Source organism: Poecilia latipinna, unplaced genomic scaffold (assembly GCF_001443285.1).
Source record: "Poecilia latipinna isolate Pla-1442-1.1 unplaced genomic scaffold, P_latipinna-1.0 Scaffold573, whole genome shotgun sequence".
NCBI classification, from domain to species: Eukaryota; Metazoa; Chordata; class Actinopteri; order Cyprinodontiformes; family Poeciliidae; genus Poecilia; species Poecilia latipinna.
In genome coordinates, this window is record NW_015113189.1 from 556,131 (window position 1) to 571,941 (window position 15,811).

The 15,811-nt window shown below is 37.4% G+C and overlaps 1 protein-coding gene across 1 annotated transcript in view; it reads right to left on the reverse strand.

Annotated features, from left to right (window-relative positions):
• Positions 1–2,875: 2,875 nt before the first annotated feature.
• Positions 2,876–15,811, reverse strand: part of asic2 (acid-sensing (proton-gated) ion channel 2) — a 117,351-nt gene continuing 104,415 nt past the window's right edge. The window contains exons 6-10 of the mRNA XM_015041964.1: positions 9,037–9,190; positions 7,764–7,855; positions 7,196–7,275; positions 6,267–6,335; positions 2,876–4,706 (exon numbers count right to left, since the gene is read on the reverse strand). Coding sequence (XP_014897450.1) covers positions 4,605–4,706; positions 6,267–6,335; positions 7,196–7,275; positions 7,764–7,855; positions 9,037–9,190 — 497 coding nt within the window. The 3' untranslated portion in view covers positions 2,876–4,604. The remainder of the gene's footprint in view (positions 4,707–6,266; positions 6,336–7,195; positions 7,276–7,763; positions 7,856–9,036; positions 9,191–15,811) is intronic.

Genomic DNA, 15,811 nt, shown 5'->3' on the forward strand with positions numbered 1-15,811 from the left:
TTTAACCTCTGCTAATTAGCACCTTTGTTCCACAGACCTGTCCGATTTTTAACTACACAAAAATCCAAATTCATCACGTCTTTCTTGAACAAAAACTAAAAATAAAAGAAGAATTATTTTGCAGAAAAAGAAAAATAATTTTCTTTCACCAAACCTTTACAAAGTCTACTTTTTTAATCCTTAAATATATTTTTTCTGCACCTATGAAGCAAAACTAAATCATGAAACGTGCAGAAAGAATAAGAAATCTGATTATAACTTGTCCACAGTAGTCTTCAGGACCTATGCATCTCTGCTATGGATAAGTTCCCACCCCACTAAGGTAATCAGTGCATTTTCAATAAGTTGCTGATGCACTACCCCTGACCTGCAGGCAATTTCCGACGGATAAATATCTGCTAAATGAACTGAGATTGAAGAGAGGCTGAAGCCCAGCCTCTAATAGGAGTCCCCAGAGATGTGTGGAATATCATTTTGTGTAAACAAGAATGAGCCATTTTACATAACAGTTACCTTTAACAATGATGCTGATGCCATGCACTGAATTTAAACTAAATACGAAGCCCCATGAGGATAATTTCCCCCACGCAGCAGTTTATCACCACACTCATTCAGCATCTAACAATGAGGCAATTTTCATCTTAAACCTCATTTCCTTAAAGAAAGCTTCCTCTCACAGTACGAAGTAAGACTGCAACTTGGGTAAATCAAAGAATGAAAAGAGAAACTAAAGAATGGATATGCAGTCATGTTTAATAAATTAGTTTGTGTTCTGATGTGTTTGTCAGACTAAATTATCTTTAACATACTTTTCACTAAGTGTACATTTCTGTAATAAAAATATTTTCATCACTGATGTAATATTTTAATATTGTTTTCTTTAGATAGAAGCAGAAAATAATTTAATTTCACAGAAATAAAGAGCTAGGTTCGAAAATTATTTCTTGCTCCTACTATTGCGTAATTTGGTTCTTACTGCTGTTATTTTGGTCTTTGATCGTCAACAAATCAAAGCATATTGGCAAGATTAAAGGTAAACATTGTTATTCTGTGCAATACTTTTTTTCCAGTGTCGTTTGCCATGCTTTGGACCTTAATTAGTCAATAAAAACACTGAAAGGATGATACAAATGCTGCTGAAAGTGAATTAACTCCTCAGTCACCTATTTGCACTTAAGGTCTGGTACATCTGAACAGCTTATTTCCCTTAATTAAGACTGGAGAGCAAAATTCTGAAAATAAGAAATCTCTCCCAGCTAGAACTTAATCTCTTGTTTTCAAAAGTTATCAATCAATCAATCAAATTTTATTTGTATAGCACATTTCAGCAGCAAGGCATTTCAAAGTGCTTTACATAAGTTTAAACAGTGAGAAAGAAAAATAAAAAGAAAGTAATAAAAAGATAAAAAGAAAAGATAAAATCATTCTGTTGGACTTCCTGTCCATTCAAGTTATATGATCTACATTAACAAGTAAAAAGGTTTCATATTAAACTCGGTAATGTCCTTTCCTTGATGACTCAAGTCACCTAAATAAATCTTAGCAGAAACAGGTGAGGATGCCTTTAAGAAGTTCCAGAGTAAGTAGACGATGATGGTCCATATGCAGCACTGGACCGCTTAAAAAGTACAGCAAATACAAGGAAACAGATTGCAATCTTTTAAATTTGTATCAATCAAAAGTTGTCCAGAATTTTTTATTATTATTATTATTTTCAGCCCTTGTACTTACCTAACATATTGTACATGCTTACAAAGTGAGGAAAATGAACAGGTGATTTTCTGAAAGTCACTTCTTTAAAAAAAAAAAAATGTGAACACCTGTATCATCTTTCAGTTTTATTTATTGTTGAAAGTTATTCAACATTAAAGTGAATAATGTTTTCTGTATTTCATCCTATTATTATTTCAAAAGAAACATGAACAAAATATGCATTCGCTGTAGACTGGTAGTAGAAAAGATCCCATGTAAAATTGACTCTAATGAAAAGGCAGATAATGGACTGTGGACTGAAACTGAAATGTGCTGATTTTCTTAGAAAACTAAATAATTGTATTTTACAGTGGCCACCTCATCTGTAATTATTGTGACTGATAAAATAGCCGCTAACTGCGTTTCTTTTACAAACCCCCCGCCCCCACCTCATCAGATCACCAAAACTTCATCAAAAAACAAGTTGATTTAAATGTCAAATTTCTTTTTGAAATGTCAAATTGTGCAAATATGCATGTCAATGGAAATGCAGCTAATGCCCAATTGTAATTTTGTTTGCATGTCATTGTATTTAAATTAGTTTCCACTGTGATCAGCCTTTCAGTGGAATATGAAGAGGATGAACTTGTGTAGGCAAACCAAATAACCAAAGTTTTGTGACCTGGTCCATCACTTGCAATAAAAGGTGCAATGTTCTTTTAAAAGACACAGAACAATAAAAACACCTTCCTCACAATATTAAACTTATCAAAGTTTGACTGTGTGCAGAAGTTTACTTTTTCATTTTCTGACTCTTTGGGGAAAACATTTATATGGATGAAACGAATTTAGACTTTTGTTTTATTTCGACTGTAGGCTCTTTTGCAAAAGAGCTCTGCCAACATTAATTTAGCGAATCATAAATCATCTGCTGAACCAGCCAATTCTTTGTGTTGATGTGAGCTTTCATTCGCAGAGCTACTGGTGACATCCATTCAACTTACACATATGTGGAATCCATTTCCATTTGTTAAGGTAGTTTCTTTAGGTGTATGAAAATATAAATATTATTCCTCTTTTTACTATTTTACATGGTGGGTTGACCAGAACCTCCACTTGTCGTCATACTTAGATAAATCAGCTGGTCTTCAGTGTGTGTGTGTGTCATAACCACAAAGACAAGTGACTGTAAAACATGTTTTTTCATTTAATCATTTCACATTAAAAACACACACTGTATGCTGCGTCACACAATGAGAAAAACGCTGTCCTGCAGTAACAACTGAAGCCAAAGAAGAAGAGAGGAAACAGCCAGTGTTGTTGCCACGGCAAGAAGCATCAGTGTCGCGTCCCCCAGGCCGGCAGAGCACCGTGTTCGCCAGAAGCCACGACATGAGAGAGAACACAGAGACAGCAGGCTACGCCACACAGATGGGAAATCATAATTCAAACTCTCACAAAGCACTTGAATTCATTCCTACCTGCAACGCGCGCTAATTCTGATGACGGAGACCATGCTAGGATGATCACGGACTGGTAATAGAAAATTCAGATTCACTAAATCTTCCAAACAGTCCCGAAGGAGCTTTTGGTGTAGAGCCATTGGTTATCTCTGAGGGATCCAGCTGAGGAGGGCGTGTGATGCTCGCAGCAGCCAATCCGAAGCGCAGATCACACTGAGAACTGCAGACTGAGCGGAACCGCCAAAAACACGACCACGCCTCTTCACCTGGAGCCAAAGCTGTTTCTGATCGGCGTCAGGTGTGTTTGCTGGGTACCCGTTTCATAAGGACAAAAATAAAAACATATTTACAGCTCACGCAGCAAACCCACCGGATTAAGTTGTCCCGCCTCCTCATGGTGCTTCTGTTGAAGTTTTATACAGATTTAAATTGCCAAGCTTGTGATTTTCATCTTTTGGTTGAAGATAAAAATAAAGGGTCATAATAATAGTCAACCTTAAGCATCACCCTGACACTCTGTTAATCAAATAATGCCCAAACAATCCCGCCGTGTACATAACTCCTTGTTTGGCAAGCTAATAATTTAGACGTGGTGTCAATTAGCTGAGTGCTCCAATGAGATGCGGCAGCCAGGAGTTGGTAATTCATAGTTGGGGTCTGACTTACCTTCAGTGAGGTGTGTAAATAAAAACTCAAAGCTACAGGAGTCACACAGCAAACCTGGCAGCTGTTAAAACCAACCAGCATGAGAACGAAACAGAAAAATATTCATATCTGACTGTTTTCTGTTGGGGGGAAAAAAGTAAAGCCTAAGTTCTCTTCTCAAACCAAACCAATAATATTCTCTTACAGTACTGAAATAATGACTGGTGACTTTGACAACCGTCTGTTCAATCTGTACATTCAAAGGTTGATTCTTCACCTGGGCCTTTAGCACAGGACTTTCCTGCAGGTAGAAAGACAAAATGGCACACATGTACTGTAAAGCTGCAAGTCCAGCCTACGTATCAGCAAAGAGAGCAAGATAGATCAACACATGCAGTTTGGAGAACAGTTTTGAACAGCTATTTTGGCAGTGAGCAACATGTCAACATTTCTTTTTTTGATTTTTACATAGATATACTGCAGAAGAATTAGACCCCTCAGTAGGGATGCGTCCCACACGGTCTTTGATATTCTTTGTGCATATATGTGGAAACCCCGTCGAAGGGCCGGCACAGCGGAGGCTTCCTGTCCCCCCGCCACTACGGTCCAAGGTGAGAGAAAAAAGCTGAGAAATCCAGCTGACAGCTCCTTAATCCCCATTAGTGCCTCAGACAGAGGGCTGTGACGGAGCCTCAGTCCCACTGCAGGATGCTACAACAGGGATCTGTAGCAAAACCCGGTGGAGGCGGACTTCTCTTCGCTGCTGGGTATGTGTGGCTCTGAAGGGGAGGAAGGGGGCGGGCTTCAGCAGGCAATTTCCTCCAGGGTGCCCAGCGTCGTCTGGAGGGGGACTGTCACCGTGTGGCTGATGGATTCTGAGTGGTTTGCCACCGGGTCACAGGAGCTCTGAGAAGGAAAGATGGAAAGACTTTTAAAAGGTGTCGAGCCGAAGTGGGAACAAGCATGCAAACGCAGCACCTTGTGGCTCGTACAGCAACAAATCAGCAGAAACATTCAGCATCTCTGCTACAATGAATGGAGAGCAAAACCAAACATAGAGAAAACAAAGCAAAACTTTAAGAGAAATATTCTTGAGTTTGAGTTGTGCTACAAAAGGCAAGATGAGAACAGTAAGATACTCATGGGACCAAATGTTTCAACATGAGAACTACTTTTCTTCTGAGTCAAAGAAACCAAGACAAAGCCATTTAGCCAGGTGTGCCTTCCTCAGATTTGAACTTTCATCTACAAGAACGTTTTTTGTTTTCAGTGTCAAAGTGTCCAACCTGAACTTCAGATCAAGTCAAAACAAAACTCTCACTTACATATGGGGTCTTAGAAAAATCTCTGTTATGGTCAGAAAATATTTATACAACACTTGTACAATTTCCTCACGTAAATATTTTTATTTTACTAATTTAAAAAAATTAAAAAATCTACATATAATCTATTTTTTTTACTATTTTTAAATATTCAATATTGAGATGTCTCCCAGAATGTGATTTATTTTTTAATTTCTGAAAAGGCTCAATATGAAAACAACATAGTCATTATAAGCATTAATATGATTTAATGTAATTTTATAATGCTACAAAACTATCAATGCTTAGTTTTAGTCTTGTGTTTTAAGAGAAAAAATGTCACAGGAACATGCCTGTTAAATCCCATTCTTTAAAAAGAAAACAAAGCATTCTAAATAAATCCTAATAAAATGCTAACTATCAAAAAAAATATTAAATTCACTTCCTGCCAAATAAAAAACTGTTTCCATGCAGAGCTCCTGCTTTTCATACGAACTAACAATGAGATAAATGAACTCATGTCACACTTGAAAACAAACTGTTCTTCAGATCTAGACACAAAACGGCACAAACACAACCAGCATCTCATTTTGTGAGAAAGAAAGAAATGATGGCCGAGTGCCAGGGAAGACCTCCGAAATCCAACAATAGTATCTGAACACAGATCAAACCGTGTCGGTTACGTCTTTGTGTGCCCGACTCTTCTGTTCCTGTCTGCGATATTTGCACTGCCGTTGTTTTATTTGCAAAAACCAACACAGGCAGAATATTCAGAAGGCGGTGTGTTTGTCTCCGTCACTAAGAATATTTAGTTTGCCTAAACTGCAACAGTTTCATTTCTATCTGCCTTGAACAGAGAAGAGAATCTAAATTATCTGCAGAGCGACTTGTCGTGTTGTAAGTTATCAGGGCTGAAGTTTCGTTCACTTCAACAATCCTGTTGATCGAATCTTAATGATGACGCATAGTTTTCGTTATACGGATCGGTCCAGAATCTACAGGGTGAGTTTTTGGTTTTTTAAGCTAAAAAGTGTTTAACTGTTCACTCATTTTTCATGCTTCTGCTTCTCCTGCTTTTGCAAAGACAGAAAAGAACAAAGTTTGAAGGAAATTACAGAGAATCCACATGATAAATGACTGGAAATGAATATGCAAAGGTTTGTACCACTTCCTCAGCATGACTCTCATCTTCCTCCTCTCTGCTGAGTAAGTCCAGTAATCTGTCCTTCACCACCTGTAGATCAGAAAGTAACACAGAGAGATTCTCTGTGTTAAAGCATCTAAACAATTGCATACTGTGTGCAGAGAGAAACTTGGCTGTAGTCGAGGTGAGCATGGATGGTATATAAAGCAGGAATCATTCCAATATAACTCAGAACAAAAGCTCTACAGGTCAGCTTTGGAGAGAAAGAACTGGGTGATTTGAGGGTTTTAGATATCAATGACTCAATTATGCCATCAGAATAAAAGCAAAAAAAGAAGAAAAAAAATCTTTGCAATTACTTTCTCTCTGAATTTTAGAAATCTCAAAAAGTGCAGACAATTATTTGCTCATCAGACAAAAAGATGAAGCTGAAAGAAACACAAAAGCCCTAAAAAGAAGCATTCAGTTAAGAAAACGTAATAGAAATTTACAATCCATGGCCCTTCATCTCAGCCAGCTCTAAAGTAAGTCCGGCTTTTATCTGCTTTTAGCGCGAGCCACACTGACTCTAGTTTCAGCTGCTCTGGTAGTCGGTGCTTTAGCTTTTCACAAAGCCAGAAAAACAAACCATTGAAATAAGACTCTACAAAAGCTTCTGCTGTGCTCAAATCCTAAGAAAAGTTTTTTAAAAATATGGAAACTAAACGGCAAATACATCACTGTTCCACACTTTTTATTTTATTTTTTTATAAAATAGTAATTGCTTTCCGGAAGAGAAAGATTTTGCTCCTCAAAAATCATTTCAAGACATTATCACAGTGGTTGGTATGCAAACATTAAAACTGCTTCATGTAGCTTCATTTCACCATGATGATGATTTTACAATATTGTTTTCTAAAAACAGATTTTGGAGAAAGTGTGTAAAACTAAAAACAAGTCAAGTCACTGACCTCATAGGCGTAGTCAAACAGTTCTAAGATGGTGAGGATGCTGGCTCCGATGAACAAACCCATCTGTCCTCCAATATCACCTGCAGACAGATGCAGGTGCAGTAAGAAAAAAGAAGAAACAGCCCACATGACCTCAAATCCTAAGATTAACAAATAGAAAAATGTATTTATTTTCTTTTACACTGAGCTAGCTTATTGTAGCGCTTCGAGCAAGAAGGCGGCAGAAAGCAAAAACAACTATTTATCGGTATTTTACTCCTGGTATCCTTGGCATTACTTAAAGGACGTGTTCTATGAGCAGTTTCTGCAGTTTTGGATAATAGTTCCCTTTTTATTGTTCATTCTGGACCTGCAAACCTTTAACATACACAGAAATCCATCGAACTTAAAGTTCTGGAAATAAATTCTAATAAAATGCTTGCTGTGACAGAAGTGATAAAATCCAAATAAATCAAAAATGTCAAGGTGAACCATTACCATTAATGTGATCAGATGCATATCTAAGATTAATAAAAGAATGAGCGATGAACCCAGCTTTGGCAAACGAAGGCCGTTCCGGCAGACATACCCAGTAATCCTGCCACCTCGTAGGCTTTTTTCTGCTCGATGGTCTCGTAGTTCAGAGCTTCAAAGAACACATCCAGCACCAAGATGTTGTCTCTGCAAAAGACGAAATATAGTCAGAGTTTTTCTAACGTTGGAAACGTAATGATCGACGGTTTTTAACCGAATGGACGGAGAACGAGCCAGTATCTGATGTTTGGCAGGTAATCACAGTTGGACAAGCAGTGCCCTGCGAAAGCTTTCAAACCCTTAAAACTTTTTCTGATCATAAGCTTCAATCTGTTTTTAGATTTTGTGTCATTTTTACAAATAAAACCATTTTTATTCAGCCTCTTTTTATTCAAAATATACTTAAATATAAGCCTCTGGAATCAATTTCCTTCATGATTATTAATGGTGTGTGTGTTCACATGTTTGTAATTTGATCTCGGTAAAATCCAGCTGCTGTGTGAAGGTTTTTGTTAGAAAGCCGCACAGAGACCAAGAATCACAGCAGAAAGGTCAGAGGTGAAGTTGTGAAGTGGATTAAAGCAGACAAATGTATCAGCGGCTGCAAAGACTCAATTCGAGGCCAGAGGTTCACCTTGCAGCAGAATGATAACAACAAACGCTCAGAGCTGCAATTTTTATATTATTTACAGGTTAAGGCCAAGGCATACTAAGCATGTCAGAGTGGCTTAGTCAAAGTTCAGACCTAAATTGGGAATCAGGAGAGGAGATGTGCAAAGTGTGTCAGAACATATCCCAAAAGGCTTGTTAAATGTGGTTCTACAAAGTGCTAAACAGAGGAGGATAACTAGAAAAGCATAACACAATTATTAGATTTTAACATGTAAAAATGAGAAAAAACTCATGTTCACAACGATGCACTTTCTTATGTTGGGTGTCACTTGAAATCTAAGTAAAATATGATATATTTAATACTTCTATGATTAAAAATAAGAACAGATTTTGTAAAACTCCATAAATCTAAGTGCCTCAGCCAAAAAATAAAAAATGAAACTATAAATAAATGCAATAAAAGATGATCTATATGCAATGCCTCTTAGATCCATTGAAGGCTGATAATTGTAATGCTATATTTAATGAGCTGCTTTTATTACATATATTTATTCTAAACTTTTCACAGCAAGTCAATTAAGAAATCGTCTTTTAACAAACTGACTAAAACGTCTGAAAAAATAAAACAGTGAGTTGTTACTTCCTAATAAATTACTTAAACGTTAAATGTTTCGGTCCTGCTGCAGTCAAACTGTTAGAAATACACAACTACTCACGAGATATACTTCTCTGACTTGTTGAACTTCTTCTGCAGGTAGCGCGCCGACGTCTTGCTGGGGATCTTGACCATGGACAGCTCCTTGTTGTAGCGGGTCATGTTGCACGGCGTCCTGCACATGCAGCTGCTGCTCTCCACAGCCGACAGTTTGGCTTTGGACAGAAATGGGTAATGGCCACGCAGGAATATGGGCGGTGAAAATGAAATGCGTTGGTGATGGATGGGATGAAGTTGACAGAAATGGGGAACATTTTAGACGCATAGTCGGTCTTTTCCATCAGTACTAGTGTCATAAATATTTTGACACACCCGCTTTAAAAGGCTGTAGCTGTCCGGGTCCCATCACATTATTAATTCGGAGCTTCTGATGGACTCATGAATATTGTGCTGACCCTGTGCAAATTTCATTAAGGCCTTCTACCCTTGAGACATTTTAAATATAACAATGAAAAAATAACTCTTGTTTAAAGGACCTTGGCTGAGATTTGATAATAAAATCTCATAAAATAAAAAGGGCCGAAAGGAAAGTCGTTTGCAGATCAAACAATGGATACATTAATCTAAAATTATGTAAGAAGATCAATTGTCAGCTGAGGCCATCCAGGGCATTTTAATTTGTGTTTTATTTCAGTAAGATTTTATATTTTTATACAAAATAAAAATCTATATTTAGAGTGTGGAAACTGAAAAAATGGTCTTTAATTTAATAACTATAAAAACTGTGCATGTTCATTTAATGAAAGGAGAAGGACAAAAAAACAGTTTCTTCTCTGTTCCAGATTTATTGGAGCATTAAGGACTGAATTTGTTGGTTACACAAGGGCAGTAAAAAGGTAATGACTTCACAGTGAGGACGTATTTTACACAATGCAATGACGTGCAAACAAAATTACGACTGGCCGGCTGTCTCTGCCTTGTTAGAGCGTCGTTGATGCATTATATTATCAATTAGGACAGTTACTGACTGAAAAACGCTGCCTGACTTCGTAAGATTTAAAAGCTTTGCACTTGAAGTTATCCATAAAGAAGGCAGCCAGGACTAAATGTCAGAATATTCTGACATTTTATGCAAATTTCACACAAAGTCATACGTTTACATCAATAAAAACTTCAAGTTAATATTAGAAAAATCGAATCAAGACGCTGACCAAAGTGCTTCACTTAGTGAACGACAACTAAAGCTAGCAAAATGATCAAAAGTAGCATAAAACACATATTGATGTCCAGTTTAACTAGAAGTGAAGAGACTGAAAATATATATATATTCAAAGCAGAAACAAGTTGATTAGATGATTAGATGACAAGAAAATATGGACTTGTCTCTACAATCAATGAACAAGAGATTAATTGTAATAGCAAAGAAGATCAGATTAGAGGCGTAAGACTCGGTCGTTACAACTTTTAAAAAACAGAAATACAGTTTTAAACTGATTTCTGTAATAAACAGGAAGCTGGTGCAAGGTTTCTAATCCAGGGCTGGTGTCATTTTGCCGTTTGCTGCCAGTCAGGAGGAGCTGTTCCATTTTCTACTGCCTGCAGACCCATTAGCAATGCCTGATTAACACCTGTAATCCGACCGAGATGTAATAAATGCATGGATTACTGTCTCAGACGGGTCAGGAGGGATGGAGGCTTTGATTTTACTGAGCCGACAGAGTTCTGACAACGCTGCTAATCTGTTTGTCCCATTTCCTGGCAGATGGGTGACATTATGAATCTAATAATTCATAGAATAATCATGAGAGGCATCTAATTGCAGTTAATTACGTTTTCAGCACCTTATTTTCTTTCTATACAGAAACATAACTCGGCTTAGATAGCTCATTTTAAATCAAGATGTACTCTTCAGCTTTAGTTGTAAATTTACACAGAAACAGTGAAGTGCCTGCTGGGTTTTATTTTTTTATTTTATTTTTTTTACAAATATTAAAAACATGGAAAACAGATCAGTTTCAGACTAAAGTAGCCTCTCTCAGCCTCTGCCTCTACAGGCTCTGAGCTTCAGAAAGCCAAGTGGATCTGACATTTCGCTTTTGTATTCCACCTGAATTCAAAGGTCACGCATAAAAAACACACACACACACACACACACAACACGAGGACAGAAGGAGAGCAAACATGACTGCTGAACACTGCCCCATTTTACACAGCGGCTCAGGTCGTGTAAATGTTTGCTCCGCAGAAGCTCTAATGACAGCGTAAGTCATAGTCTGCATCACAGAGGGAAATAATGTAAAGCTGTGAACACAAACATGCCCTGGAGCGGCTTCAGTTGAAACAGCCTTCACCCTGACAGCAACAAATTTTCGCCACAGAAAGCTACATTCAGGGCTCTGCTTTGGCAGCTTGAAGATGAAAAAAAAAAAAACACTCCCTCAGTGGATAGTTGTGTGTGATGCCTTCAGCTTACTATAGGAAAACTCAGACAGCGATGATTGTAATGCAAAGAGACACAAGCCTTTCAAATATAGCTCCGTCTGAAGTGTCTGCAGCTCAGACACCCTTCACTGAAGTTTGAGACTTTAAAATTGTTTAAACAGATGTCATTACTGAAACACTTATCCAATACAGTTTTAAGAAATCGATGGATTTCAGGTGTTTCTTTTCCTTCAGGAAATTCACTGGTTATTCTTTGAATGGAGAATAAAAATGGGTTAATGCTTTCAGGGCTGCGCCTCACTCTAGCAGCTCTGTGGCAGACCTGCAGATCACAGAGCACAAGGCAGATCCCCCCCCACAGTGCAATAATAGCTGCCGGGGCCTCGCAGACATGTAAGGGAGAGGGAGGATTTAATACAGCTCCACGGTGGTGGCTTAGTTTTTATTCAAATGTGACGTTATTGGGTTCACAGGAGCACCTCTCTGCGCATGTAAATGGCTGATTCTTTGTCCGAGCCTCGAAACCTTTTGTCCACTTTCTTTACACATTTTCTCTTACTTAGAACAAATTACCATAAGCTCCTTACAGTATTCTTACTTTGCGAACTTAAATCCCAGCATATTTTGGAATATTACCTCATAGAAAACAAAAGCAACTTGAATGGATGAGAACTACTGATAGTTGAAGAACTGATCACTGAGCTGCTGGTGCAGAAACCGCAATCAATTATCGGGCAGACTGCATCATATTCAGTCAAGGAAGATTAGAAAAACGAGATGTTAGAATCCAACAGATGCAGCAGTCTCTTGCAAAAACAATAAAGATTTGTTTCTAAACCCTAAGGGACACAGTTACAGAAGTATAAAAATCCAATAAACTTTGGTGCATGCAGCCTCCTCTGAAACCGACTGCAGGAAAATACACCAAACCTTTCTGCCTTCCTACATCATATAGTGCAACTTCCTGCTTCAGAGTGCTTAGTCACATTATGTTGCACTAAATATCCTTATGGTGTGGGAGAGTGTACAACTTTGATGCCAGTCGCTTGGAGGTATTGTTGCCCTTGGCTGCCTTTTTTCTGCGTTTTGGAAACCTTTCTGGCTTTGCAGAAATAATTCACCATTTGATGGGAGAAGTGTGGGCTGAGCACACGGAAAGCTGCGAGGGGAGAGAAGGTTGCACTAATGGTGTTTTGACCACTTGTGTAAGTTGACAGGGTGAAAAACCACTCAGTAAACTTTTGAAACAAGTTATTAATACCTTTCCCCCCCCGTTTTTTTTTTTTTTTACAAAAATATATATTTTCTACAAAACAATTCATATTGTTACGTAAGCTTTAATTAAGCCAGGACTTATAGGAGAATGCAAAAAATAAAATAAGAGTTTATTTTCATTTGGATAAGCAGCAGTGATGCTCTGGCTTTGGGTTGAGTGTTAGCCGTCATAACAATTCCCTGTTTTTAGGTTAGATTAAATGACTTTGCACCATAACACCAGGCTGGACTGGAGACTATTTTTTTAAGAAAACTGATTCTTTAGTCTGTGCAGGAAACGTACACTGCAGATCTCCAGCTGCAAGTCTTATCTACTCCACTTTGGTCTGCTGAGGAAGCAACATCTGCACCAGGGATGTCAACACACTCGATAAAGTCATGAAAGGCCAGGTAGACTTATTGGACAGGATGTGGAGATAAGTGGAATAAGTCGGGGTCAAGAGGTCACGGAACAAACTGCTCTCCATCAAGGGGAGTCCAGCCTGCGCGGCTCAGGACCTCCAACGGAGACAGTGGGGTTCTTTCAAAGACTCGCTCCCCAAAAAATGCTACAACAGCTTTCCTCTGTCGAAGAGCTGACATTTCCGCTGCTCTTAATTTTCATTTTTAAAAATCAATCAATAAAATTGCATATTTGAGCACTTAATTGGAATATCTTTACAGCAATCACATCCTTATCATGGTGGCCTGATATTTTGATGCTTTTCTATCAGAACCTAAATGTGACCACGCAGGAATATTCCAACATGTGACTTTGAAACAATCTGCAAAGAATAAGAAGTAGACTCAAGTGTATCTGCTGTTGATGCTGCTAAATGTATAAACTCATCAGTCCACTTCAAGGATGCTAAAAGTGAAATAAACTTGTGGTTTATGTCATTAGCAGATGCTGCAAACTTAATATATAAAATCTTTTGGGTTAGTAATAACATGGATCGCAATCAAAACATACGCATGACGTGTTGCTGGAAGTTTTTACATTTGAAGCAGTTGCTGAAGCAGGTTTCAGTGTGATATTTACAGCTTCGAACAGGAAGGAAAAAGTGTAGTTCAGTGAATCGGATGTGGAATAAAATACACAAATTCAGTGCTTTGTTTCAAACATCATAAAACTTCATGACCTGTGCATGCCTCTCTCTCTCTCTCTTATGTCTGTCTGTATCTGTGCTCTGGGTTCAAAGAGCTTCAGCAGCCTCTCATTTTCTGCCTCCGAATGAATGAGTAACATAGTTTAGCAAACCATGCACAAGATAAAAAGCCGTAATTGTAAAAATTGGCCATGCAAACATGGCCGTGTCTCATAATCAATGCCAAAGACATAACCTGGGGGAATGTATCAGAGACAGGTAATGAGGGTAAAGATTCCTCATGGATCATTTAAAAAATCCACAATCAGGGCCTCCAGAAGTAGAAAGAGCCGTTTCCATGGAGACGTGCTGCAACATTACCCGAGGAAGGTTTCAAATGGCATCAAAAATATCCAACCATATTGTAAAATATAACTGTAATAAATATATACAATTTGCTTCTTCAAAGTCAATATTAATTATGAAGTTTTTTTCCTGAACATTTTTTGCCTCATTTCAGAATTTTTGAAATAAAATGAGAATATACACACACCACAAAGCTGCAGCATAATCCTTTATCCTCAGTTATTTTTTATGGATGTTTTGAACTAAATTTTAAATAAAGAAGAAAGGGCTTCATCTAAAAATTTATTTAAAAAAACATCCCATATTGCTGAACTATTAAAAAATACAGCATATAAAAAAATCATATAATTATGGATGCATAAAAATAGTAAGAAGTTTCTCTGTGATTATCTGTAGATTTGCAACAACACAGATATACGACTAAAATGGTTATAATTTAAATGTAAAGGTGGCAAATTTATGCACAAGTTGGATCAAACCAAAGCCAAAATAAGATTTATTGCGATTGTTCTGCTTCTTCCCAAATAAAGAAGAAAATTATTCACACAGTTATTTTCAAGAACATTTGATCAGTCTTTGGCACTCCAGATAAAATGATGTCTAAATGTAAATTTTCTGTGCTGGTTGTGCTTTTTTCCAGTTTCTCTCTAAAGTAAAGCTCCCCACATCTCCTGTTTCTTTCTTTTATAATCTTACTTCAGCCTGAGTCTCCACATCAACAGAGGCATTTATTTCTCCTTCAGTTAAAGGTGACACCATCTAGAGACTCATTATACAGCTTGTTCATTTTTCATTTGGCAGACATTCCTCCTCTCTTAGTAAATGTTGCTGCTTGTAATGCCAAAATTTTATGTCATTTAGTTTGTTTGTTTTTTAACTCTTTGAAGTTTTAATAACCAACCAATTTAAATCACATCAAATGTGCTATTAACGACATCTGTATGAGCTTAGAGATACATTTTTAGTGACTTTAATTTGTTTTGCTTCATATTTATACCGTACTCTTGAAATTGACACTTGGATCTATTTATTTAATATATTTATATTCAGATCTCTTCATCTCCTTTCAGGAAAAAAAGAAACAGAAAACTGATTTTGAAGATGAAACCTCAGTGATTGTGTTCAGGTTTTCTGTGAATGTTTACCTGTTTCCTTTTTTGTGTAGGTTAAAAAAAAAAGAACCAAATCTGATCTGAACTTCATCCAGGTGCATTTCAAATCCCTGTATATGAATTCTTGAATATGAAGGAAGAAGTTAACTCTCCTAAAACCTTTTACATGTCTCCATCCACTTACTTCAGTCCAGGCTTTGTGATGCATTATCTCTCTGACTATCCATGCATTAAATTGAACTCTAACACTGAGGTCCCTGTCGACTCCGCTGCTGGTTACAGACTCGAGTCCTTCACACAAAAGTGGAAAGATTAAGATGGCTACCATCTGAACCTCATGCACTTCGGCAGTGATACGTGGAAAAATACTCTGAAATACCTGCAGTTTTATTAGTGCAATTTGATTTCACCACAGAATGTAATAAAAGTTTCTGAAAAGAGCAGGAGTATTTTTTTAATTGTTCTCTGAGTAGATTGTTTGGTAGTGATTTCTTATAATCCAGGTATTTATTTTTAACTTCATTTTTCACTTCTCTAAAAATCATCTCAACAACAGTCTTTGCTAAGTCATTTG